The 25,101-nt window shown below is 68.1% G+C and overlaps 4 protein-coding genes across 8 annotated transcripts in view; 3 read left to right on the top strand and 1 right to left on the bottom strand.

Annotated features, from left to right (window-relative positions):
• The first annotated feature begins 497 nt into the window (after positions 1-497).
• On the top strand, positions 498-13,315 carry LBX2 (ladybird homeobox 2). Its single transcript, XM_039724146.1, has 7 exons — positions 498-872; positions 9,159-9,452; positions 9,788-10,471; positions 10,782-10,871; positions 11,308-11,573; positions 11,718-12,463; positions 12,694-13,315. The coding sequence occupies exons 1-7, from the start codon at positions 498-500 to the stop codon at positions 13,077-13,079; spliced, it is 2,841 nt and encodes a 946-aa protein (XP_039580080.1). The 3' UTR covers positions 13,080-13,315.
• A 723-nt stretch (positions 13,316-14,038) lies between these two features.
• Positions 14,039-18,840, bottom strand: TTC31 (tetratricopeptide repeat domain 31). Its single transcript, XM_039723754.1, has 14 exons — positions 18,396-18,840; positions 18,019-18,284; positions 17,844-17,927; positions 17,613-17,681; positions 17,364-17,507; positions 17,057-17,285; positions 16,850-16,940; positions 16,277-16,418; positions 15,893-15,994; positions 15,738-15,810; positions 15,508-15,649; positions 15,353-15,427; positions 14,471-14,573; positions 14,039-14,381 (listed from the first exon to the last, which is right to left on the bottom strand). The coding sequence occupies exons 1-14, from the start codon at positions 18,703-18,705 to the stop codon at positions 14,265-14,267; spliced, it is 1,947 nt and encodes a 648-aa protein (XP_039579688.1). The 5' UTR covers positions 18,706-18,840; the 3' UTR covers positions 14,039-14,264.
• Positions 18,780-24,884, top strand: CCDC142 (coiled-coil domain containing 142). Of its 5 annotated transcripts, none has more exons than XM_039723418.1 (11): positions 18,783-18,951; positions 19,262-20,300; positions 20,379-20,465; positions 20,663-20,827; positions 20,898-21,052; positions 21,120-21,287; positions 21,381-21,495; positions 21,569-21,746; positions 23,218-23,292; positions 23,364-23,643; positions 24,209-24,474. In XM_039723418.1, exons 1-11 carry the CDS (start codon positions 18,919-18,921, stop codon positions 24,458-24,460), a joined length of 2,547 nt encoding a protein of 848 aa, XP_039579352.1. In that variant the 5' UTR covers positions 18,783-18,918; the 3' UTR covers positions 24,461-24,474. The 5 variants fall into 5 exon arrangements, with proteins under 5 accessions (XP_039579341.1, XP_039579352.1, XP_039579377.1 ...); XM_039723427.1 differs by having other exon boundaries at positions 18,784-18,951; positions 23,218-23,247; positions 23,379-23,643; XM_039723407.1 differs by having other exon boundaries at positions 18,780-18,951; positions 23,218-23,643; positions 24,209-24,884.
• An 11-nt stretch (positions 24,885-24,895) lies between these two features.
• The window catches only part of MOGS (mannosyl-oligosaccharide glucosidase), a 2,748-nt gene continuing 2,542 nt past the window's right edge, over positions 24,896-25,101 (top strand). The window contains 1 exon segment of the mRNA XM_039723457.1: positions 24,896-25,100. Within this exon segment, the coding sequence (XP_039579391.1) occupies positions 24,925-25,100 (176 nt within the window). The 5' untranslated portion in view covers positions 24,896-24,924.

The following is a 25,101-nucleotide window of genomic DNA, read 5'->3' as shown; positions in this document are numbered from 1 at the left end:
CCCCTCCAAAGACCCCCAAAACCCACCAGCCCCACGGGCTCTCACTCTGGGGCTCACCCTAACTCTGCCCTGCCCCGGGGATGGGCACAGGGGGGGACCCCGCCGTGCGGGACCCCCCGGCCGTGCGGGACCCCCCGGCTGCACCACTGCCGGCTGAGGGGCCATGCCCGGCCTCTGGAACGCGGTGGGCACCGTGGGGACACGTGTGGCACTGTATTGTCCCGCATCCTGGCCTCCCACCCCAGGGCACCCATGGCAACACACAGCCATCCATGCCCGTGCCGTGCCATGCCATGCCATGCCATGCCATGCCATGCCCTCCATGCCCAGCGGCACGGGCACGCCGGGAATGAGCTGTCACGACAGGAATGAGCTGTCACGCCGGGAATGAGCCGCCGCCCCAGCGCGGGGACGTTCCCTGTAACGAAGCGCCGGGATGAGACTGATGAGAAAACCCAAACGCAATTTAATTCCTGTCACCGCCTGAGCGGCTCTAAATGACGCCAGGGCCTTGTGACGGGCCCACGCTGAGCCCCCTGCCCCACGCCGTGCCCTCCCCACCCCCGGCCAGTGCTTCCTGCCCGCTTCCTGAGGATGTGGGCACCGGCCCTGGCACCGGGATGCCCGCCGGCGTGGGAAGGGGGAAGGGGGGCACCTTCCTGCGGACAGAGGGGTCACGGCGGGGCCTGGGAAAGCGCCGCCCCCGGGACCCCCCAGCCCCCGCAGCCGCCCGGAGGAGCCCCGCGGGGAGTGGCAGCACTCGTGGCACCGAGGAGTGGCACCGAGGAGTGGCACCCGGCCCTGCCACCGGCATTCCCCGCTGGCGCGGGGGCCGGGGGAGCGGGCTCGGGGCACCTCCTCGCGTCTCCCGGGTTGGTTTGGCCGCCGGGGTTTCCTCCAAGCCTTTGTCTGGAGGGTGCGGCCCCCCCGAGCCCCCCGGCACGGCCACACCGGGACCGGCGGCGGGGCAGGGCCCCCAGGAGGCGGCGGGGGCTGCGGGATGGGGGGGGAGAGGGGATGGGATAGGGGATGTGGGGTATGGGATAGGGGGGTAGGATATGGGATAGGGGATTTGGGATATGGGATATGAGATACAGGATGTGGGATAGGAGATTTGGGATATGGGATTTGGGATATGGGATGTGGAGTATGGGATGTGGGATATGGGATTTGGGATAGGGGATAGGGGATATGAGATTTGGGATATGGAGTATGGGATGTGGGATATGGGGATAGGGGATATGGGATTTGGGATAGGGGATAGGGGATATGAGATTTGGGATATGGAGTATGGGATGTGGGATATGGGGATAGGGGATATGGGATTTGGGATAGGGGATAGGGGATATGAGATTTGGGATATGGAGTATGGGATGTGGGATATGGGGATAGGGGATATGGGATTTGGGATAGGGGATAGGGGATATGAGATTTGGGATATGGAGTATGGGATGTGGGATATGGGGATAGGGGATATGGGATTTGGGATAGGGGATAGGGGATATGAGATTTGGGATATGGGGTATGGGATATGGAGTATGGGATGTGGGATATGGGGATAGGGGATATGGGATTTGGGATATGGGATGTGACATGGGATGGGATGGGATATGGGATAGGGGATTTGGGACATGGGACATGGGATGGGACATGGGATGTGGCATGGAGTGCACAGGGCGTACAGGTGGGCACAGAGGGCAGGCGTGGGTGCCCTTGGGGGCTGCCAGCCTGCTCCCAAGGGCCTGTGGATTGGGTGCTGCTGCCCTGACGTGGATGCTGGTGCTGTGGTGTGGGTGTCGCAGCAAGAGTGCCACGATGTGGGATGTGGGATAGGCGATAGGATATATGGGATATGAGATGTGGGATGCAACATGGGATGGGATATGGGATATGGGATAGGGGATTTGGGACATGGGACATGGGATGGGACATGGGATGTGGCATGGAGTGCACAGGGCGTACAGGTGGGCACAGAGGGCAGGCGTGGCTGCCCTTGGGGGCTGCCGGCCTGCTCCCAAGGGCCTGTGGATTGGGTGCTGCTGCCCTGACGTGGATGCTGGTGCTGTGGTGTGGGTGTCACAGCAAGGGTGCCACAGTGCCAGTGCCACCCCCTGGTGCTGTGGCACGGCTCCCAGTGCTGCTGCAGTGTAGATGCCACGATGTGTGTTCCAATGCCATGTGGGTCCCAGGGCCATGACATGGATCCCAGTGCATCCACAATGTGGGACTTGGTGACACAAAGTGGGTGCCAGGGCCATGGTGTGGGTGTCAGAGCCATGATGTGGGTTCCAATGCCATGGTGTGCATTTCAGTGCCACAGTGTGGGTGCCAATGCCATGGGGTAGATGCCAGTGCCATGGTGTGGATGGCAGTGCCACCGCGGGGGGCCCAGTGCCCCGTGTGTCCCAGTGTGGGTGCCAGTGCCACCTCCCAGTGCCCCGCGTGCCCCAGTGCGGTGGCACTCGCCATCCCTCCATTGTTCCACCCTTTGAAGTCGCTGTTTCCTGGCGGGTTTGTCCCGGCCCGCCCGTGCCGGTGCTTCCCAGCCATAAATCACCCAGCACGGGGGCTCAGCACCCGCGTGCCCGCGGCCTCAGCCTGGCAAGGGGCTCCCACCGAGCCCACCTGCACCTGGGACCCGCCAGGGCAGGGCAAGGACTCCCTGGAGCCCCGTGGAACCATCAGCAAGGACATCACAGCGATCCCTTCCCCGTGGGCCTCGCGTCCCCCCTGACTCCCCATGGTATAACAAGGTGTGGATAACCCCGGGACGAGGATTTGGGGCAAATCACAGCGAGATTGGGAGTGCCCACGACAGCCCAGCCCGTGTGCCAGGGCTCAGGCGGGTCCCTGCGCTCCTGTGGGGCTGCCCCCAGCGCCCCGAGGCTTCCGTCCGGGCGCAGCGCTGACGGCACGGCCGTTCCCTCCGCTATTCCAGCATTTCCTGGGGTTTATTGTCTTTCCCTCGCTGTCCCACCTTCCTCGCAGGAAGCCCTTCGTCCCACGGGGCTGGCGGCTCCGTTAGCAGCAGGACGGCGCTCCCGGCCCCCTCCCCATGGGCAGGGGCACAGCCGGTGTCCCGGGAGCTGCTCAAGCCCCCAGCCCTGCTCAGAGCCCGGTACCGGGGGGCACCACGCCGCTCTGAGCTCCCATCACGGCCGTGCCGGTGTCGGTACCGGGGTCCCAGGGCGGAGAAGAGGCTGGGGACTGTCCCCAGAGCCCGTCTCCAGCCGGGGGGATGTGTTCTGTCACGGCTGTCGCCCACCGGTCCCCTGATCCCTAAAACAATTTGGGCTCGTTATGGCAACGCCGTCTGCCGGAGTGTGGTCCCGGCAGGGAGGGGCCGTGCCGCCATCACCCCGCGGCTCCGGCCGCCACACCGGGCTTCCGCCGCGGGACCGGGGCTGCAGAGACGTGGGGGAGCCCGGCAGGACCAGGGGGTGCTCCTGGAGGGGTGAACCGGGGCGTGCTCCCTCCCCATCCCCGCCTCATCCCATCCCCATCCACATCCCTGTGTCCGTTCGATCCCCATCTCCACCTCATCCTCATCCTCATCCCATCCTCATCCTCATCCATCCTCCCGCTCTTCCTGCACCCCCCGGACCCCCACACCCCCCCGGGCGGCAAATTCCAAAGGGCACCCGGGAAGATTAATGGCGGGGCCGGGGCCGGGGCCGGGCCGGCCGGTAACCGGATCGCCCCGCGGGAGCAGGAATGCGCCGCTGACCATCCCCATCTCCACCTCATCCTCATCCCATCCTCATCCCATCCTCATCCTCATCCATCCTCCCGCTCTTCCTGCACCCCCCGGACCCCCACACCCCCCCGGGCGGCAAATTCCAAAGGGCACCCGGGAAGATTAATGGCGGGGCCGGGGCCGGGGCCGGGCCGGCCGGTAACCGGATCGCCCCGCGGGAGCAGGAATGCGCCGCTGACCCCGCCGTGCCCGCCAGGGTCCCGCCACGCGGGGTCACCACGGGCTCGGTCACCACGGGCACCGCGCAGCCCCTGCCCAGCCAGGGACACCCCGCTGTCCCCAAACCCCGTGGGGCTCCGTCCCCGCGTCCCCAATCGCAGAGACGCGTCCTGGGGACAGGCGGTGTCCCCGAGGTCTCTGGGGTGGGGTGACACACTCATCACGCTTTGCTCGGGGGTGGGTGACACGTGCCACCCCCCTGCCCACATCCAGAGGACGCCAAGAGCCACCTCCTCTACCCACAGCAAGACGGGCACCGGGGGCTGCATCTCCCTCTTCTCGGCCATCCTCGGGGGAGCAGAGAGCCCTCCTGCAGCCCCGCGGCAATGGGGACACCCGGTGCCGTGCCGTGCCGTGCCGTGCCGAGCCGCGGGGGCTGCAGGCGGCGGGCCCGGAGCAGCTGTCGGGTCTAAAGTTACGGTGGCGGCTGGGGGCGGGGAGCGCGGCCCGGAGCGGGACAGGGTCCCCGCGGGGGTGTCCTCGCTCGGGGTCCCGCTGTTGTCGCACCCCGAGGGTGCGGACCCCGCCGGGCGGGGAGGATGCAGGACAGACCGGGGCTAAGAATAGCGCCGGGCTGGGAGCGGGAGGAAGGATGGGGCTTCCTCTGCGACGCCTCTTCTTCCTCCTACCCGGCTCTGCCAGGCAGCACGTGTGACACGGGGACGCTCCGAGTGCCACCTGCCCCCCCCACCCGCGCTGTCCCCCGTCCCCAGTGTGACATCCGCAGTGTCCCCTGGAGCACCCACCCACCCGCGGCCCCTACGAGTGCCACCCCCGCCGCTGTCACCCCCCCGCCGCCGCCGCCGCGTTTCGTTGCACTTCACTTTAATTAACCCCGGGGCGCTGCCTCGCCGGGGTTAATGGCAGCGGTGACCCGCGCGGCCATCGATCCCCCGAGCCCCGCGCCGCGCTCGCAGCCACGGACGGGCCCCCTCGGGGGTCCTGCGGGATGACAGGGGCGTGTGCCCCCCCTCCCCTTCAATGCTACGCATGGCAGAGCCGCGCAGGACGCCCGCGGTGCCCCCACGCTGCTGCCAGCGCTGTGGGCACACACTGCTCGAGGTGTCCCCAGCCAGGTTTAGGGGTGGCCCCGTAGTGGCGCTGGTGTCACATCCCCCCCTCCTCACTGGGGACCCCCTCCCGGTTATTCAGTGCCCCCGTGGCCGTGCCAAAAGCGGGGTCCCGCCCCCCTGCAGTCCCCGCAGCCCCCTCGCTGCCCAGGTGCCCCTGTCACCCCTCCGCGCTTTAATCCGGGGCTCGTTCATCTTGGGCGGGGGCCGGGCTGTCAACGCCCAGACGGGCCATTTCCGAGCCGAGTCCCCCGCGCTCAGCCCTAATTGAATCCTCATGGCCCCGCCGCCGCCCCGGCCCCGCCGCGGCACCCGCCACCGGCCCGCTGCCCGCCGCGGCCCTCCCGGTGCCACGCCGAGCCTGGCGCTGCCCCACGCCGGGCACCACCCGGGGGCACTCGGAGCCCCCCCGTCCCCCGGCACAGAGACCCCCGCTCGGTGGGCAGCGATCCCCGGAGGGGATCCCACGCCCCCCCAAACCCCCAGGTCAGCCCTGGACGGACCCCAGGGGGGGTCCCAGCGGGTCCCTCTGCTGGGACGGGGTTCGGGGAGCCCCCCCTATCGCGGCCGTGCCGTGCGGGGGTCAGGGGGCGTGGGCGGCCCGGCGGGGGGGCAGCGGCGTTTGCTGCAGCCGGAGCCTTTGAAATGCAACCCCCCCGCCCCCGCCCCCGGCCCATTTGGCTGGAGTTTGGCCCAGGCACAAATGGAGGCCCCGGAGCGAGCAGGGGGTTGCGGGGGGGCGCGGCAGCTGGGCCCGGGGCCGGCGGGACCCGCTGACCCCGGCCGGTGCCTGGCACCGGCACTGGTGTCCCCGCGTGTGTGTGTGATCCTGCACACGCGTGTGGCGGCTCTGGGTGTGAGCTGGAGTGGTCGTGGGCCCTGCACGCACACCTGGGCACAGCCGCACACACCTGCACGCAGCCGTGCCCGCACACGCGGCTGCCAGGAGCCCGCTGGGGTGGCTGTGGCCACACGGACACACGGGCGTGGGAGCCGTGGAGGCGTGTGCCGGGCCCCGTGTGTCCCCAGCCCTGCGCTGTCCCCATGCCCCCATCCCATCCCCATCTCATTTTCTCTCATCCTGTCTCATCCCAGTTCCATCCCATCCATCCCATCCCATTGCATTTCCTCCAATCCACATTTTATCCCACCCCATTTCATGCCAATCCCATCCCAAATCATCCCAATTCTTCCCATCTCAATTCTGTTCCATCCATTCCATCCCACTGCATTTCCTCCCCATCTCATTTTATCCCACCCCATTTCACCCCAATTCCATCCCATCCCAAATCCTCCCAATTCTGTTCCATCCATCCCATGCCATCGCATTTCCTCCCCATCTCATTTTATCCCACTGCATTTCATGCCAATTCCATCCCATCCCAAATCATCTCAATTCTGTTCCATCCCATCCCATCCATCCCATCCCATTGCATTTCCTCCCCATCTCATTTTATCCCACCCCATTCCATCCCAATTCCACCCCATCCCAAATCATCCCAATTCTTCTCAATTCTGTTCCATCCACCCCATCCAAACCCACCGCATTCCCCCAATTCCATCTCATCCCAAATCATCCAAATTCTTCCCACCTCAGTTCTGTTCCATCCCACCCCATCCCATTAATCCCACCCCACTCCCGCTCGCTCCCCGGTGCCGTGGCTGCTCGGAGCCCCGCAGCGCGGGGGCCGATGCCGCTCCCGTTAATGAATCGATGATTTGCCAACAGCCCCAGGGAGGGATCCCGGTCTCCCCTGGCTCCCCCGGCACATCCATCCCCGTTCACCGGAGCCAGGTGTAATCCCATTATTCCCGGCTCCGCCGAGGTCCCAGCCCAGCGCAGGGTCAGCATTTATTGCCAGTAATTGCTGGGGTCCCGTCCCCCGGCGCGGGGGGGCTCCCGGCACCCCCCCGGCGCTGCCGCCGCTCCTTACACTTTAATTCCGCTCCGAGCTGTTCCCTTATTAAAGGAAAATTCATTTGCCAGCGATTTCCATGTGCCGGGGCCGCGCGGGGCCGAGGCCCTAATCGCGTTACGGAGCGCTGCGGCGCGATATTGGGATGGAGCCGATAAATAATGGAGCAGGGCGGCGCGGGGGGGAGGCGCGTTCCGGGGGAGCCGCACCCCGAACTGCGTTACCCCGCGCTGCGCCGGCACCCCAGCGCCCTGCTCCTGACACCCCAGCACTCCCAGCACCCTGCTCCTGACACCCCGGAGCCCTGACACCCCAGCACCCTGATCCTGACACCCCAGCACCCTGATCCTGACACCCCAGCACCCTGATCCTGACACCCCTGGCACCCCGGAGACCCAGCACCCTGCTCCTGACACCCCGAGCACCCCAGCACCCTGCTCCTGACACCCCTGGCACCCCAGCGCCCTGCTCCTGACACCCCTGATACCCCAGCACCCTGCTCCTGACACCCCTGGTCCCCCACCACCCCGCTCCCTGTCCCGGCTGCAGGAATACCCGGCCACGGCAGCCCCCGAGATGGGGGTGCTGGGTGGGGGGACACGGCAGCAGCCCCAGCTCCAGCACCAACACCCCTCGGTGTCCCCTCATACGTGGATGACACAAGCCCGCTCACATGTGCACACTCATGAACACACACACAAACACACGCGTGTGCCCCGGCGCTGCTCACGGCCGGGGACGGGGCCTGAGGGGCTGGGAGGTGGCCCCAGACCTCCAGGACACCCCCAGGGACACCCCCGGGGCGGAGGAGAGGGACAAAGGCGGGGGCTGCCAGGGCCACAGCGGGGGCAGTGCCCCGGGGTGCCCCCAGCCCCACGCCGTGCCCGTGCCCGTCCCCTCGGGCCCCGGGCCAGCGCCGGGCACTGTCCCGGCTCCGCAGGATGCCAGGGCCACAGCGGGGGCAGTGCCCCGGGGTGCCCCCAGCCCCACGCCGTGCCCGTGCCCTCGGGCCCCGGGCCAGCGCCGGGCACTGTCCCGGCTCCGCAGGAAGCTCCCGTGTTCCTGCGAAAGCCCCGAGGGCTCGTTTGGTTCCCACCCTGTGGCCTGCTTTGGGGTGAGAAGCGTTTCCCATCCTGTGTTCCCGGCAGCTGCAGCCAGCACTTCCCACCCCGGGGGGAGGCCGGAGGGGTCGGGCAGGGTTGGGGGGGGCTCAGCCCACCCCAGAAATGCCCCAGCGGCCGCCTCGGGACACGAGTGGGGGCTCTGGGAGGGAAGGAGGTGCCAGCACCGTGATCGGGGAGCAGGGATCCACCGCAGCCGCTGAAGAGCAGGGTGGGGATACCGGGGGGCTGACGAGAGGGTGACCCCCCATCCATCGGGGTGAGCAGCACTACCGGGCTCCTGCAGACCCCCGGTGGCAGCGCTGCCGCATTCCCAGCCCGGCATTCCCGGGATCCCGGCGGAGCCGGAGCGTTCCAGAGGGGTTTGCTCAGCGGCTGGGGGGCAGCTCCCACCGGCACGGGGGCACGGAATCACCGCCAGCAGCCATTTCCCTCTGTGGGCGCTAAAACAGCGCTGAGACCGCGGCGTTCCCATGGGGCTGGGACCCCCGGGGACGGCTGGGACCCCCGGGAAGGGCCGGGACCCCCGGGAAGGGCCGGGACCCCCGTTCCCTGCTCACCGGGCCCTGTGGCCGGCACGGTGGCCTCATTCCAGCGCTGCTGCTGGGAGGGACAGGGCTCCCAGGGCTCCATCCGAGCTGGCAGCCCCGCTGGGGGGTGGGAGCGGGGGGGTCCCAGCTCGGGGTGGGCTCCGTCCCCCGGCGAGAGCCGGCGGCACGCGCGGCCGCGGCGGCTCCGCCATCTCCCCGCGCCCTGCGGAGAGGACAAAAGCCGCGTGCGAGGAATCCGTGCAAACGCCGCCGTGCCCGGCACGCCGCCGTGCGAGGGGCCCCGTGTCCCTCTCCCAAACCGAGCCCCCTCCCCACCCCACCCCCCGCACCCGCCGGCCTTTAATTGCTCCGGCTGCTGGGAAATTTCAAGGTTGAATTTGTCAAACTCCGATTTCCAGCCGGGAGATCGCGTTCTGCCTTTGTCAGCAAGATTGGAAAAATCCCCCCCACTCCCTCCCGCCCCCTCCCCACTTCCATAATCCTGGCATGGGCGCTGCCGGATCCCCCTGCACCTGCTCCCCCAGGCCGGCTCCGTGCGCTCCCCCCGCCCCGTCCGCAGGTTCATTACCGCCGTGACCCCCGTGACCCCGCCGTGTCCCCGATCCCAGCGGCAGAGCCACGGGGACCCCCGGCGGGATTGGGGCCGGGGGGTGCCGAATCTCCTCCCCGGCATCCCCCGGCCCCAAAGCCGCCGGGTGATCCGGACGCGGCGTCGCCAGCCGGGCCTCACCTGCGTGTGCGGCATCCCGGGATTTTTACGAGCGGCCGAAATCCCGGAGCTATTTGTACCGGGAAAGGGCAGCGGGAATGTGCCGGGGGTAAGGGGGGGGCGGGTGGATTTATGGCTCTGAAACCCAAAACCCACCCAAAAGGGCTTAATCACTCCCAGCCGCGGCCCCGATGCTTTTATGGGGCATTTTAGAGCAAAAGAGCCAATAAATTTTTTGGGTGAGGGTAAGAGCAGCGGTGAGGATGAGGAGGGAGCGGAGGAGGAGGGGGGACCCACTGGGGTGGGTTAAAATGGGGGAGACAACCGGGGGAAGGCGCGGGGCTGCGCCCCGGTAGTGGCGGAGAGGGGTCGGTCCCCCCCCCTCGACAGGGGGGGCGTCGGTGGCTCCTCCTCCTCCTCCTCCCGGTATCCCGGGGCTTTAAGGCGGTGGAACGGGAATCGCGGGGCTGGGGGGGCCGCCGGGAGCGGGCACCGGGCACCGGGCAGGTGGCGGGGCGGGAGGGCGGTGGGGAGGCCGTGGCGAGGCCAGGGACGTCCCGCGTCCCCCGTCCCGGGAAGTTTCCTCCTCGTCCCAGAGGGGCGAGCGCGGCTGGGAGGCCCGAGAAGGCGCCGGTGCTCGGCCGGGACACCGGGGACACGCGGCAGCCTCAGTCCGAAGGGACGGAGAAGTCCCGGGGCCGGACACCGGGAACCGGAGCGAGCCCCGGCCCCGGTGAGCCGCCACGGGCACCGGAGCTCCGCGAGAACCGGCAGCGCCGGGGCCGGCAGCTTTACCGGGAGCCGCGGCACCGGGCGGTGGATCGGCGCTGCCGAGTCGTGACCGTGACCGTGACCGAGCGCGGCGGCCGAGCGGCGGATCGGGCCCGCCGGCAACGGAAACCCGGTACCGGCCCCGAGCCTCAGCGGGAACGGCGGCTCCGACCGCGGCTCGGCCTGCCGGAGCAGCCCGGTACCGGCGGGGTCCGGCACGAACCCGCCCCACATCTCGCGGGCTCGGCCGAACCGGGAGGACGAACAGACAGCGCGGACACCGACAGACAGCACGGCGCCTCCGGGAACGAAAAAATCCGTTCCTGTGTTGGAGAGACAGACACGGACGGACAGATCGTGCCTCCGGGATTAACGGAAAATCCCGCACACGGAGGGACACACGGACAGGCAAAGCTCGACCTCGCCGGGAATGAATAAAACCGTTACCGGGTCGGACAGACCGAAAAAGGGTCCGGTAATTAACGCAGAAAAATAATTACCGTCCTTGACTGAGACGGACAGCGAGGGTCTCCGTGATTAACGTGGAAAAAAAAAATATTACCGGGAGGGACAGACCGACAGTCACGGCAGAGCAGCGTGCCGGTAATTAACGGATTCGGTTGGGCACAACGCGACTCACGCCGGTAACGAAAAACCCTCCGGACAGACGGACACGGGCCGCTGGATCAGCCCTCCCGTGAGTAACCGAGCCTTCGTTACCGGCCGGACAGATGGACGAGGACGGAGCCAGACTCCGGTAATTAACGGGGAAAAAAATATTCCCTAATTACGGAGAGGTGCTCCGGTAATTAAGGAAGCCACCACAGCGGGCAGACAGACGGACAGACAGAGCCGCGATCCTGCGATTAACGAATAAAGCAGCCCGTTAACGGGCGGACAGACGAACACAACGGGCACGCCTCGGGCGCCCGGTTTTAAGGTAAAAACCCCCGTTATCGGACGGACGGACACGGCAAGGAACGAAATAAGTGAGCGAAAATATCCCATTACCGGCTGGACAGACGGACAGGAACGGGGCAGAAAAAATCCCTTTTCCGGGACGGACAGACGGACAAAACCGGGGCCGAGCGGGGCTCCCGGAATTAAGGTAAAAAGGCCCGTTACCGGACGGACAGATCGACAGAAAAATCGAAAAAAAGAATTAACGAAATAAATCGTTACCGGGTGAACAGAGGGATAAAAACGGGAGCGAGAGCGGCTCCCGGGGCGGAGGTAAATTCCCGTTACCGGCCACACGGACGGACAGACACGGGACTGATAAAATTAACGAAAAATCTCGCTGCCGGCCGGACAAACACGGGAGCGATCGGGGCTCGCGTGCAGCTCCGGTACCGGCCGGACAGACGGACACGGCCGAGCGGGGATCTCGGAATGAACCGAACCCGGTGGCGAACCGGCCGCCGGTAACGGCGGGACCGGCGGACAGATGGCGGTGCCGGTAACTCAGGTAAAGCCTCGTTACCGGGACAGCCCCGGCTTCCGTGATCAACGAACACGCGACGGAAGGACGGACTGACAACGGAGCGGTCAGGGCTCCCTGAGCGGCGGTAAATCCCCGTTACCGGCACGGACGGACGGACAGAAACGGGGCCGATCGGGGCTCCCAGAGCGGAGGGGAAGCCCCGTTACCGGACCGGCGGATCGGGTTTTCGTGCCGTGCTACCGGGACGGACCCACGGACTCTGCCGGGACCGCCCGGGGCTCCTCTACCGGGCGAGGAGCGGAGAGACCCCGGGAGCCAGCGGTGTTACCGGGGACGCACGGCCCGAGCGAGCCGCGCTACTGAGAGGCGGCTCGGTGCCACCGGCAGCGGCGGGGCTGGAACGGACCGGGGGCCGGAGCGGGAAGGAGATCGGGACAGCGACCGGGATCCCGGCGGCGGCGTGCAGCCGTGCTCGGGGCGGCGATCCGCGTTCCCGGGGTCGCTTGGGGCAGCAGCGGCGGCACCGGGACCGGGAGAGGCGACGGGACCGAATCTGGGGAGCAGCACGGTCTCCTGGAATCGCAGAGAAGGAGGATCCCGGTTCTCCACCGAGACTCCCGGTTCCGTTCCGGGCTCCCGGAGCGCCGCCGGGGGAACACGGGTGTCTCAGCCCCGGTCGCAACGGGGGCGGCTCCGGCACGGCCGCGGCCGCCGTAGAACGATGAGTCCCGGCCTCCGGTGCCGGCCGCGGGTCGGTTCGCTCGGTTCGGTTGGGCACGACTCGGTTCGTTTCGAAGCGGGCCGGTTCGCCTCCGTTCGACCGGGACACGGCGGGGCCGGTGCCGCTGCAGTTACCGGTGCCCTCAGGTCGGGACCCGCCGTGCCCGGGCCGGGTCCCGGTGCGCGTACCGGTGTCTTTGACACGTCGAGGCCCGCGGTGCCGGTGCTGCCCGGGTCCCGGTGCCGGTACCCTGCCCCACAAACCCTTCCCCGCCGGCATCCCGGTGCTGCTGCCCTTCCCGGTGCCGTTCCCGGTGCCATGCCCTGCCCCCGCAGGCCCTGCCCAGCCGGGCTCCCGGTGCCGTTCCCGGTGCCGCTGCCCGGTGCCGGTGCCCTAACCCCGCTGTCTCCGCAGGTCCGTCCCCGCCGGGCGCCCCGGGCCCGCGCCCTCCGTGCAGGAAGCGCCGCAAGTCCCGCACCGCCTTCACGGCGCAGCAGCTGCGGGAGCTGGAGCAGCGATTCCGGCGGCAGCGCTACCTCTCCCCGGTGGACCGGGACGCGCTGGCGGCGCGCCTGGCGCTCTCCGCCGCCCAGGTCATCACCTGGTTCCAGAACCGCCGCGCCAAGCTCAAGCGGGACCTGGAGGAGCTGCGGGCGGACGTGGCCTCGCTGCAGGCGCTGCCCCCCGCCGCCCTGCAGCAGCTGGCGGGGCTGCCCGAGCCGCCGGGGGCTCCCGGTACCGGCACCGGCACCGCCGAGCCCGCCGAGCTCTCGGAGGAGGAGATCGACGTGGCGGACTGAGCCGAGCGCGCTCGGCTCCGTTCGGCTCCACTCGGGACCGAGACCGCTCCGTTCGGATCCGCGCGGCTCCACTCGGCCCGGCTCGGCTGAGTTCGGATTCACTCGGGTCGGTTCGGGCCGAGACCGCTCCGTTCGGGTGCGCTCGGCTCCGTTCGGGTGCGCTCGGTTCCAAAAGGAGCCGAGCCCAGCCCCGCCCCCTCCGTGCACCCTTTTGAGGCTTTTATTATTATTTTTTCTTTTTTTTTTTGGTTCGTCTTTCCATTGTTTGGTTGTTTTTTCTTTGTTTTTTTTAAATTTTATTTTCTATCGGCCCCGGTGTAAATATTTGCAATAAAGGCAACACCTTAATATGGACCCCAGAGCTCTCCACGCCCCCCCATTTTTCCGGGCCAGCACCTCCCACCGCGGGCATTAATTTGTTTTAACCGGTGATTAATTACCGGCTGCGGCCGCCCCTGCCCCCCTCCATTTGCATATTAATCAAATTGTATTTGATCTCACGCCTGTCACACCCCCACCTTTTTTTGTTTTTTTTTTTTTTTTTTTTAATTTTATTTTCTATCGGCCCCGGTGTAAATATTTGCAATAAAGGCAACACCTTAATATGGACCCCAGAGCTCTCCACCCCCCCCCATTTTTCCGGGCCAGCACCTCCCACCGCGGGCATTAATTTGTTTTAACCGGTGATTAATTACCGGCTGCGGCCGCCCCTGCCCCCCTCCATTTGCATATTAATCAAATTGTATTTGATCTCACGCCTGTCACACCCCCACCACATCCCCCCGAAGCTCCTGTCACCAAGCAGTGACATTAAGGGGGGGTGGAGACCCCTCCTCGCTGTCCCCCGGGGCCGCAGTGACATGGGGAGGGACACAGGGGGACACAGGGGGACTGCAGCACTGGGGCTCCAAAACTGCGAGGGAGAGAGATGAGAGACACCAGCCCAAAGGAAGGCCAGAGAGAAAAACAAATCTCAGATTTATTTAAAGGAAAAAAAAAAACAAAACCCAAATTGCTACAAATCCCTGAGGGGCCCCGGGGAACAGCCCAGGCCCACCCGCTCAGCACGGGGGGCTGCAGGGTGGGCACCCCCAAGGCGGGAAGGACAGACACCCACCCCTGGCAGTGGGGGACAAGGCACAGGCAGGTGAGGGGGGCTGCCAGGGACCCCCCAGCAGGGCAGGGTCAGCTGAGCAGCCCCTCGGGGGCGGCCTTGCCCTTGGCACGGGGCACGGGGGACGGCGTGGCGTGCACCGGGTGCTTGAGCTGCAGCAACAGCTCGCTGCCCTCCAGCGTGGCACCCTGCGGACACAAGGGGCTGGCACCACGACAGCGTGGCCCAGGGCCACCTGAGGGGTGCAGCGGGGTCCCACAAGTCCCCCCCAGCTGACCTGCATGGCCCTGAAGGCCTCCTCGGCCTCGGCTCTCCCGCGGAAGTTGATGAAGGCACAGTGGCGCCCCGGGAGCAGCCGCACGGAGCGGATCTCCCCAAACCAGGGGGCACAGACCCCAAAATGGGGACAACGGTTAGAGATCCCTAAATGGGGACATGGAGGGTTAGAGCCTCCCAAACCTAGGGGGCACAGACCTCAAAATGGGGGGACAACAGTTAGGGACTCCTAAATGGGGAGGTGGGGGGTTGGAGACCCCCAAACCTGGGGTACACAGACCCCTAAACGGGGGGAGATGGGGGGGTTGGAGAGCCCCAAACCTGGGGGTACAGACCCCCCAAATGGGGGGAGAACAGTTAGAAATCCCTAAATGGGGAGGTGGAGGGTTAGAGAGCCCCAAACGTGGGGGGCACAGACCCCCAAATGGGGGACAACAGTTAGGGACTCCTAAATGGGGAGGTGGAGGGTTGGAGACCCTGAAACCTGCGAGGTGGGAGGGTCAGAGACTCTCAAACGTGCAAAGCAGGTTTAGCAACCCCCAACTGCTGGGGAAGGGTGAAAGACTCCCAAAGATGGAGAGACTGAGACGCCCCCAAATCTCCAGGATGGGGCAACAGAGACTCCCAAAGCTGAGGAGGAACAGTTAAAGACACCCCAAACTGTGGGATAGAGACCCCCAAACCTGGGGGGTCAGACACTACACCCCATGCATCCCCTGCAGATGAAAACCACCAGAGAACGAGGACAGGGACACAGCTGGGGAGCCTGGGGGTCACCAGGGGGTGCCAGGGGCTCACCAGGGGGTGGCAGGGGCTCGGGGGGTCACCAGGGGGTGGCAGGGGCTCGGGTCCTGCAGCAGGAGCAGTCCTGGGGGTCACTCACCGGCCGAAGGCACGACGCAGCACCTTCTCAGTGATCTGGGAGGTGACGTTGCCCACCCAGAGCGGGAAGCAGTCCCTGCCAAGAGCCATGCTGGTGTCACCAGAGCCAGCAGCGGCCCTCTCTGAGCCCCCTCCCAGAGGAGCAGACCCCCGTACCTGGCGGGGTGGCTCGGTGGCAGCGTTGGGCAGCCACTGGCCACTGCAGGTGCCCGTTCTGGGTTTTTTGTGGGGCTCCTGGCACTGCTGCCCGTCACGCTTTTGTCACCCGTGTCCTGGCAGCTCCTGCTTGTCCATCCTGCTGCCGAGGGGCCAAAGGGGTTCGGCACCCACTGGGGACTCAGGGATAGCCCCGGGGTCCCCCCAGCCCACCCACCCCTGTCCCTTACCAGGGAGAAACAGCGGCTCCTTAGCCTTGAGCAGGAAGGGGGACACGGGGACACCCCCGGGGCGGCTGCACTGCTGTGAGGGGACAGGGGTGAGGCGTGGGGGGCACAGCAGGACGGGGGGCAGGGGCTAGGGGATTGGGATGGGGGGGTCTCACCTGCAGCTGGGCCCGGCAGGCCTCCAGCTGCGTGGCTGCCTCGGCGTAGGCCGCGTCCTGCAGCAGCAGCTCCTCGAAGGTGCGCGCGGCCTCGGCGAAGCGCTGGGGGCCACAGGGCACCTGCAACCCCCTGCCTGGCCCCACGGGCACCCCAGAGCCCCCAGCCAGCCCGGCTGGCACCCCTCAGCCCCCTGCCCACCCCACCAGCACCCCAAAACCCCCAGTTTGTCTCCAACAACACTGAAAGCCCCACACTCACTCCTAGAACCCAACAGCCCCTCACCCAGCTATGCCACCCAGCCCTCCTGCAGTCCCCCCCCAGACTCCAGCCCCCTGCACATTCCCTGGAGCCCCCCCCAGGTACCTGGAGCCCCCCCCAGGTACCTGGAGCCCCCTCAGGGCCTTGCCCTTGCGGAAGGAGCCCTTGGGCCAGCCGGGCTGCAGCGCCAGCGCCGCCTCCGCGTCCGCCAGCGCCTCCTCGTAGCGGCCCAGCTTCTCCAGGCAGTAGGAGCGGTTCCCCAGGAGCCTGAGGGGACAGGGGTGTCACTGAGGGCTGGCTCTGCCACTCCAGGACCCCCCCAGCTCAGCCCCGAGCCCCCGTGCTCACCGGTGCTCGCGGGGGTTCAGCTCCAGGGCGACGGTGAAGGCCCACACGGCCTCGGTGTGCTGCCCCATCTGGGCTGCCTCGATGCCATGGCCTGGCAGGGGACACGGGGAGGGCTGTGAGGGCACAGGGGGGGACAGGCCCCCCAGCACAGCCCCTCTGAGCTGGGGGAAGCTCCCCAAAGCCCTTCCCTCGCCCCTCTGCACCGACCTGCAAGCGCCAGGCTCTGCTCGATGGTGCCGGGGCTGGGCGGCCTGGCCTGGAGGGGCTGGGGGGACACGGGGGGTGTCACTGAGGGCTGGCTCTGCCACCCCAGGACCCCCCCCAGCTCAGCCCCGAGCCCCCGTGCTCACCGGTGCTCGCGGGGGTTCAGCTCCAGGGCGACGGTGAAGGCCCACACGGCCTCGGTGTGCTGCCCCATCTGGGCTGCCTCGATGCCATGGCCTGGCAGGGGACACGGGGAGGGCTGTGAGGGCACAGGGGGGGACAGGCCCCCCAGCACAGCCCCTCTGAGCTGGGGGAAGCTCCCCAAAGCCCTTCCCTCGCCCCTCTGCACCGACCTGCAAGCGCCAGGCTCTGCTCGATGGTGCCGGGGCTGGGCGGCCTGGCCTGGAGGGGCTGGGGGGACACAGGTCCCTCCACGGGGTCCCCACTTCCCTTCTTGGGCGCTTTCCTGCTTGGCTGCACGTTCTGCGTGCCCGGGGAGCGCTCGCTGCCCGGGGGGGGCAGCCGGACCCCTGCCTTCTCCCGTGCTTTGCAGACAAAAGTGCAGCTCAGGTCCAGCTCCTCCTGGGGAGGCAGGGAGGGGTGGGATGGGCAGGCAGAGCCCTGGGACCCCCCCACCCCCACGGGGAGACCCTCCCTCACCTCTGGCACTGCTGTGTCCTCCGGGCCAGGCTCTCCTGAGGACACTGTGGAGTCCCCAGGGCACGGGGAGGGCTCTGGGCAGCATTCCTCATCCTCAGCACCATCTGAGGGGGGCCCACTGCCTGCAGGGCCACTTGGGGGGCTCTGCAAGAGGAAGGAAGGGGTGAGGTGACAGGGCAGGGGCTGCTGGCTGGGCCCCACCTCTGGGCACCCCTGGAACAGCAGGGGCAGGCCGGACTGGTCACTCACGGGGTCAGTGTTCTCTTTGTTCTTCTGCTCTTGAACCAGTTTCTCCCGTTTCTTTCGGTCTTTTTGTTTCTGAGAAGAACATGAACCCAGAGCAGGTGTGAGGCAGAGAAATGCAGTCCCCCAGCCCCAGCCCCCAGCTCAGGGACCTGAGCAGTGCTGGCAGCACCCCAAGAAGAGGCAGTGTCCCCAACCCCCAGGAGCTGGCAGTGACCCTTCCCAGAGCTCACCCACCTTCTTCTTCAGCTTCTTCTTCTCTGCCTTCCTCTTGGCCCGCTCCTCCTCTGCCACCAGCTCCTGCGCGTTCCTCTCAGCTTCCTACAGAGGGGATGTCCTGAGTCAGGACAGCCCCGGGGACCCTCCGGTGATGTCAACCCCAGCCCCGGGGACACCGGGGGGCACTGCCCACCTCTGCCGTGAGCCAGGGCCGGCGGGCCGTGGGCAGCCGGTGCAGCCGCGCGTCCAGGGCGGTGGCAGCGGTGCGGGGCAGCGGCGGCGGCGGCTCCGAGCACAGGAAGGACTTGCGGAAGCCGCAGTAGCTGTAGGGAACGGCGCCCTCGGCCACGGCAACGTCCAAGAACGATAAACCTGCCTCCAGCTCGTTCTCGCCGTACTCGTAATCGTCGTCGCCGTCCTCATCGTCATCGGCCAGCGGGTAGTAATCCACCGAGGGGCCTGGCGGAGAACGGGGCGGGTGAGGAGTGTCCCAGGCTGCGGATCCCGGCAGCCCGCGCCCCGTTCCCGGTCTCCCGGCAATTCCCGGTAGCCCCCGCCCCACTCACTCACCGTCGTCCCAGAGCAGACACGCCTCGCCCCCCTCGCACTGAACCCCGCTCTGCGGGGCACCTTGCGGCGGCGCCGGCGGCTCGGCGAGGCTGTTCATACGGTGCCGCGGGCAGAAGGGCGCTGCGGGGAGAGAAAGCAGCCGTGAGGCGGAACCGGGAGCGGGCCGCGCTCGGTGCCCGCTCCCTTCCCGGCGCCGTACCGCCGCTCCAGCCGGCGGGGCCGAGCGTGCAGCCCCAGGGGCAGGCAGCGGGCCCGAGGCCGCCCGAGCCCCGCATCGCCGCACCGGGCCCGGGCGGTGCTGCGTCTCCATGGCAACGGGGCGGGGGGGCGTGGCCAAACGTGGCGAGCTCAGGGCGAGGGCGTGGCCACATCGGGAGGCGTGGTCAGTGCGGCGGTGGGCGGGGTCATGCGCGGCCCCGCCCCCGGGCCGGGGGTCCTGAGCCCCCTGCTCCCCTCCAGGTGGGCGACGCCGGCCTGGGCGGCCTCATCCTGCTGCTGCTGACGGCCCGGCCCGGCCCGGGCGATGGGGCTGCCCGCGGGGACCCCCCCGAGCCCGGTGAGAGCCCCGGGGGCTGCGGGGAGCACAAGGGGGTGCGGTGTTCTGGGGGGCTGCGGGGATCCCGCTGGGCTGCGTGGTTCTGGGGGGAGTGCGGGGGAACCTAATGGGGTCCAGGGTGTTTGTGGGGGGCATTGATGGAAGGCTCTGGTGACCCCAATGGGCTGTGGGGACCTGTGGGGAGCGTAATGGGGTGCCAGGGGTCTCAGGGTGAGGGTGGCAGTGGGACAGTGACAGTGACAAAATCAAACTGGGGGTCCCCGCCCTCCACCGTGGTCGCTGCCCCATGCTGAGGGTGCCGTGCCCCCAGGCGGGTCGCGGGGGCCGCTGGCACGCTCCCTGCAGCGGGCAGAGGCCATGCTGCGCAGCGTCACCCCGGGGCTGCGCCGCCTGCTGTCCCCACGGCCGAGCCGGCGCGGCGACACCGACGACGACGACGACGACGAGGACGAAGCGGCGTCCATCGTGGTGCCGCTGGAGCAAAGCTTCCCGGCGCTGCGCCGCTGCCTGTGCGTCTGGGAGGACCCCCGCACCGAGACCTTCCTGGGGTACGTGCGGCCCCACCCCGGCGGCGCCGGCGACTTCTCGGCGGACGCGGCGCGGCGGCGCGTGGCGGCGAGCCGCGCGCCTGGCCGGCCGCCGCCTCGAGGGACGCCTGCGGGAGCTCGGCCGCCGCGGCGGGCCTGCCCCGGCCTCTGAGCGCCTGGCTGACCTCTTCCAGGGGCTGGAGATCTACAACGGCGTGGTGCGGGGGCTGGCGGAGGAGCTGGGCCCCGAGGCGGAGGCCCCCGGCGCCTTCACGGTGGGCGGGGTGCTGCGGCTGCTGGCGGCCGAGCGGGGCCGGGCCGTGGCCCGGAGGCTCCGGCCGCTCCTGTGGCCGCAGAGTGGGGACATCAGGGATGGACGCGTCTGCTGGGAGGACGTGGTGCTGCCGTGGCCGCCGCGGCACGACGCGGCTGAGAGGGGCACGGGGGTGGGCACAGAACCTTCCGGAACAGAGGTGCCACCGGCGCTGGCGGCTGAGCTGCAGGCGCTGTGCCAGGAGGACGAGGAGCTGATGGGACAGGTTTTTGGGGCGCTGGTGGCCTCAGCTGACAGCCTGTGGCAGCCGGTGCTGTCCGAGAGCCCCGAGGCGCCGGGGCTGCGGCCGGGCAGCGCCGGCGGCTGGAAGGCCGTGCGGTGGCTGGATGCCGCCCGCGGCCCCGTGGCTGCTACCCTGAGCGCCCGCTACCGCCTGCTGCTCTGGGAAGCTGTGGGTGCCGCGCTGGGGGACAGCCCGGGCACCCCCCCTGCCACCCCCAGCGCCACCGTCAGCGCGGCGTGGGAGCTGAGCCGCGCGCTCGCCGTGGGTACGTGGGGGTACGGGGGGCGCGGGGCTCCCTGGGGGTGTCCCTGTGCCACCCCTGAGCCCCGCTGTGTCCCCACAGTCCGTGTGCCCGCTGAGTGCCGCGAGGAGCTGGGGCAGCTCTGCCTGCAGCTGCTGTGCCGGAGCGTGCTCTGCAGCTGGGACACGGGTATGGGGGGCACAGCGAGGGGTGCAGGGTGTGGGTTATGGGGTACAAGACGAGGGGCAGGGTGTGGGGTGCTCGGTGGATATGGGGTGAGGGAGTGGGGTGTGCTGTGAAGGGTTGGGTGTGGGGTTCAAGTGGGAGATGTTGGGTGTGAGGTGCACGTGGGGGATGTTGGGGCCTTCTGACTGTTTCTCCTCCAGATTTCACCCGTGCTCTGGGCTCAGGGCTGTCAGACAAGTGCTTGGAGACCCCGGGGGGGTCCCCGGGGCCGGGGTGCAGCCGCACAGCCCAGCAGCTCCGGTGCCTCTTCCCGGCCCTGGCGCTGGCCCTGCGCTGCCTGCGCCTGCTGCCCGCCCGCCCGCACGGTGAGAGGGGTCTGGGGAGGGGGGCAGGCGGCCCTGGGGACCCTCTCTCTGTGCTGACCCCCTCCCGCAGCCCCCCCCGGGGGTCTGTGCCTGCGGCTGCAGGTGCTGGGCCGCTGCCTGGCGGTGGTGGCGGCCGCCCACGCGTGGCTGACGGGCCGGGCCGGGCGGTACCTGGCGGCCTGGGCGCTGCCTCAGTTCCTGCTGCTCACCCAGGGAGACCTGCAGGTACGGGGGGCACGAGGGGCACGGGGGACACAGCGGGGCTGGGCTCACGCCGCCTGCTCCCCTCCAGGTGCTGAAGGCAGAGGCAGAGCAGCTGGTGCTGCAGGCGAGCAGGACCTTCCCGGAGCCAGGGGACATCCCTGGGGACAGCCCCCCTGAGCCGCTCCCCAGCCCCCCGGGATCCCCGTGGGAGCTCCAGCTGTGCCGGCAGATCCGCGACGTGGCCAACAGCATCCAGGTGTGGTGGCACTGCGGGAGCGTGGTGTGAGCACCGGGGTGCCTCTGTCACCCCGTGTCATCCCGTGTTACCCCGTGTCATCCCGTGTCCCAGCTCTTCTCCGGGGACGTGGTCTGGATGTTCTCCACCAGCTGCAAGCGGCTCTCAGCTGAGATCTTTGACCAGACGATGCCCCTGGGCCGGCACTGGCGGCTCGGGCCCCGCGCTGGTGGGTGTTGGGGGCTGGGGGGGCTCTGGGGGGGATTTAGGGGGTCGCTGAAGCGGGTCCCTGTGTCCCCCAGAGCTGCCCAGCTCCCCCAGCGCCTACGCGGCGGCCGCGGTGCAGGCGGTGCTGGGGCAGGTGCTGCAGGGGGCCCAGGCCCTGCCCCACGATGCCCAGGTGCCCACCCTGGCACGGGTCACCACGGCCTTCCTGGAGGCCTGGATGGATCACATCCTGACCCGCCGCATCAAGTTCAGGTACTGGGGACGGGGGGTGCAGTTCCAGGGGTCCCAGTGGCGTCCTGGGGGTGCCAGTGGTGTCTTGGGTGTCCCAGTGGAGTTCTAGGGGTCCCAGTGGCAGTTTCAGGGGTCCCAGTGGAGTTTTGGGGGTCCTAGTGGTAGTTTCAGAAGTCCTAGTGGCAGTTCCAGGGGTCCCAGTGGCAGTTTCAGAAGTCCCAGTGGTGTCCTGGAGGTCCCAGTGGTGTCCTGGGGGTCTCAGTGGGGCCCTGGGGGTCCCAGTGGCAGTTCCAGGGGTCCCAGGGGGTCCCAGTGGCGGTTTCAGAGGTCCCAGTGGTGTCCTGGGGGTCCCAGTGGCATCCTGGGGGTCCCAGTGGCAGTTTCAGAGGTCCCAGTGGCGTCCTGGGGGTCCCAGTGGCATCCTGGGGGTCCCAGTGGCAGTTTCAGAAGTCCTAGTGGCAGTTCCAGGGCTCCCAGTGGCATCCTGGGGGTCCCAGTGGCAGTTTCAGAAGTCCCAGTGGCAGTTCCAGGGCTCCCAGTGGCAGTTCCAAGGGTTCCAGTGGTGTTCTGGGGGTCTCAGTGGCAGTTCCAGGGGTCCCAGTGGAGTTTTGGGGGTCCTAGTGGTAGTTTCAGAAGTCCTAGTGGCAGTTCCAGGGGGTCCCAGGGGGTCCCAGTGGCGGTTTCAGAGGTCCCAGTGGTGTCCTGGGGGTCCCAGTGGCATCCTGGGGGTCCCAGTGGCAGTTTCAGAGGTCCCAGTGGCGTCCTGGGGGTCCCAGTGGCATCCTGGGGGTCCCAGTGGCAGTTTCAGAAGTCCTAGTGGCAGTTCCAGGGCTCCCAGTGGCATCCTGGGGGTCCCAGTGGCAGTTTCAGAAGTCCCAGTTGCAGTTCCAGGGGTCCCAGTGACAGCCCAGGGGCCCCAGTGGCAGGTTGGGCTTGCACTGGTGGTGTGCCAGTGCACGTCCTAGGGGCTCTGGTGACAGTGCCAGGGGTTATGTGGGGGTCCCGCTGATGCTGGTGGGGGTCTGATGGCAGCGCCAGCATCTCGGTGGTGGCAGTGCCAGGATCTCGGTGGTGGCCACAGCGTGGTGGAAGCGCCAGGGTCTCGGTGGCCACGGCGTGGTGGCAGTGCCAGGGGCTCCTGCCGGGGGTGTGTGCCCACGCTGTCCCCGTGCCAGCCTGCAGGGTGCCCTGCAGCTGCGGCGGGACTTCGAGGCGGCGCGGGAGCTGGTGTGCTCCGAGAGCTCCGGGCAGGTCCCAGTGGTGTCCTGGGGGTCTCAGTGGGGCCCTGGGGGTCCCAGTGGCAGTTCCAGGGGTCCCAGTGGTGTCCTGGGGGTCCCAGTTGCAGTTCCAGGGGTCCCAGTGACAGCCCAGGGGCCCCAGTGGCAGGTTGGGCTTGCACTGGTGGTGTGCCAGTGCACGTCCTAGGGGCTCTGGTGACAGTGCCAGGGGTTATGTGGGGGTCCCGCTGATGCTGGTGGGGGTCTGATGGCAGCGCCAGCATCTCGGTGGTGGCCACGGCGTGGTGGCAGTGCCAGGATCTCAGTGGTGGCAGTGCCAGGATCTTGGTGGTGGCCACAGCGTGGTGGCAGTGCCAGGACCTCAGTGGTGGCCACAGCGTGGTGGAAGCGCCAGGGTCTCGGTGGCCACGGCGTGGTGGCAGTGCCAGGGGCTCCTGCCGGGGGTGTGTGCCCACGCTGTCCCCGTGCCAGCCTGCAGGGTGCCCTGCAGCTGCGGCGGGACTTCGAGGCGGCGCGGGAGCTGGTGTGCTCCGAGAGCTCCGGGCTGGCCCCCGAGGCACGGCGGGCCCTGCGCGCGCTCTGCGTCTTCCGGCACACGGACACGGCCGTGCGGTGCCTGCTGCAGCAGCCGGGGGGGCCGGGGACAGCCCCCCGGGCATGGGGCAGCCTCCGGCGCTGCTGTGAGACACGGCAGGGATGGGGTGGGGTGGGATGGGATCCATGGGATGGGATGGGATGGGATGGGATGGGAGCCATGGGATGGGGTGGGATGGCATGGAGATGGAGATGGGAATGGGATGGGATGGAGATTAAGATGGAGATGGGATTGGATTATTGGATTTGGATGGATTGGAGGGGAGGGGATGGAGATTGGGATGGAGATTAAGATGGAGATGGGATTGGGATGGAGACGGGATGGGATGAGGTGGAGTGGGATTGGGATGAAATAGGGTGGAGTTGGGATGAGATGGAAATGAGATGGGATTGGGATGAAATAGGGTGGAGTTGGGGCGGTGATGAGATGGGAGTCGGATGGGATGAGGTGGAGTGGGACTGGAATGGGGTGGAGGTGGGATGAGACAGGGTGGTGTAGGGAGAATGGGACAAAGACTGACTGGGACAGGGAGATGGATGAGGATGGGAATGGGATTGGAATAGGGACAGGAACCCATATCAGAAGCAGGATCCGATGTACCATCCTATTAGTCTATCCAACCCATCCCAAACCTATCGGTCCCTTCCCAGGCTCAGACGAAGGCGCCCACCCCCTGGAAGCATCCATGGAGCCTGTCCCTGGCCTGGACCCTCTGGAGGGGCCGGGCCCGCTGCCGGGGACGCCCCCGCTGGCTGCGGAGGCCGATGGCCCGGCCCGGCCCGAGTCCCCGTTCCCGGGCGGCCAGCAGCAGTGGCTGTCCCTGCGGCTGCACCGAGCCCGCCGCTGGCGCGTGCCGGGGCTGCCGTGCGTCGGGAACAGCCCCGAGGGCTGACCCCCAATAAACCTGCAAACACCACGGCCCTGCCCGTGTCTGTGGGGTGTTGGGGTCTGCCATCCCTGGGGGTGATCCTGGCATTCCAGCTGGGACAGGATCGAATTGGAACTTCTGTGGGGAGACTGGTGGGGCTTGCAGGTCCTGGGGGTGCAGGGTGGGATTCCCTTGGGGGTCCTGGGGACACTGTGGGTGCACGGCTGGCGTTCCAGGGTGCTCCTAGGGAAGGCTGCGGGCCCTTTGGGTATCCCCGGAGAGGCTGGGGAGATCAGCGGGCATAAGGAGGAGCGTGGACCGTGTGGCAGTGCTGGCCGGGGACACCCGGCGGTGTCGCTGTCCCCTCGGGGCCGGTTTGGGCCGGGGGTCCCTGGAGGACTGAACCCGCGCGCGTTCCTCCCGCCCGCCAGGGGGCGCGCGCGGCCCCGGCCCCGCCGCAGCGGGCGCAGCGCTGACGTCACCAGCGCGACTGCCCTGATGGCGGGCGAGCGGCGGCGGCGCGGCGGGGATGGACCCCGGGAGCGGCCCCGGGAGCGGCTCCGCGACCGCGACCCGAAACTGCGGCAACAGCAAAAGCCCCCGCGGGGCTCCGGGCGGGGCCGGACGGCGCTGGCGCTCACGGCGGCGGCGGCGGCGCTGGCGCTGGCTGTGGCG

The sequence above is a fragment of the Passer montanus genome, unplaced genomic scaffold, assembly GCF_014805655.1.
Source record: "Passer montanus isolate IOZ18808 unplaced genomic scaffold, ASM1480565v1 scaffold109, whole genome shotgun sequence".
NCBI classification, from domain to species: domain Eukaryota; kingdom Metazoa; phylum Chordata; class Aves; order Passeriformes; family Passeridae; genus Passer; species Passer montanus.
Note: the sequence above shows the minus strand (reverse complement) of the source record. Positions and strands in the feature narration are given on the sequence as shown.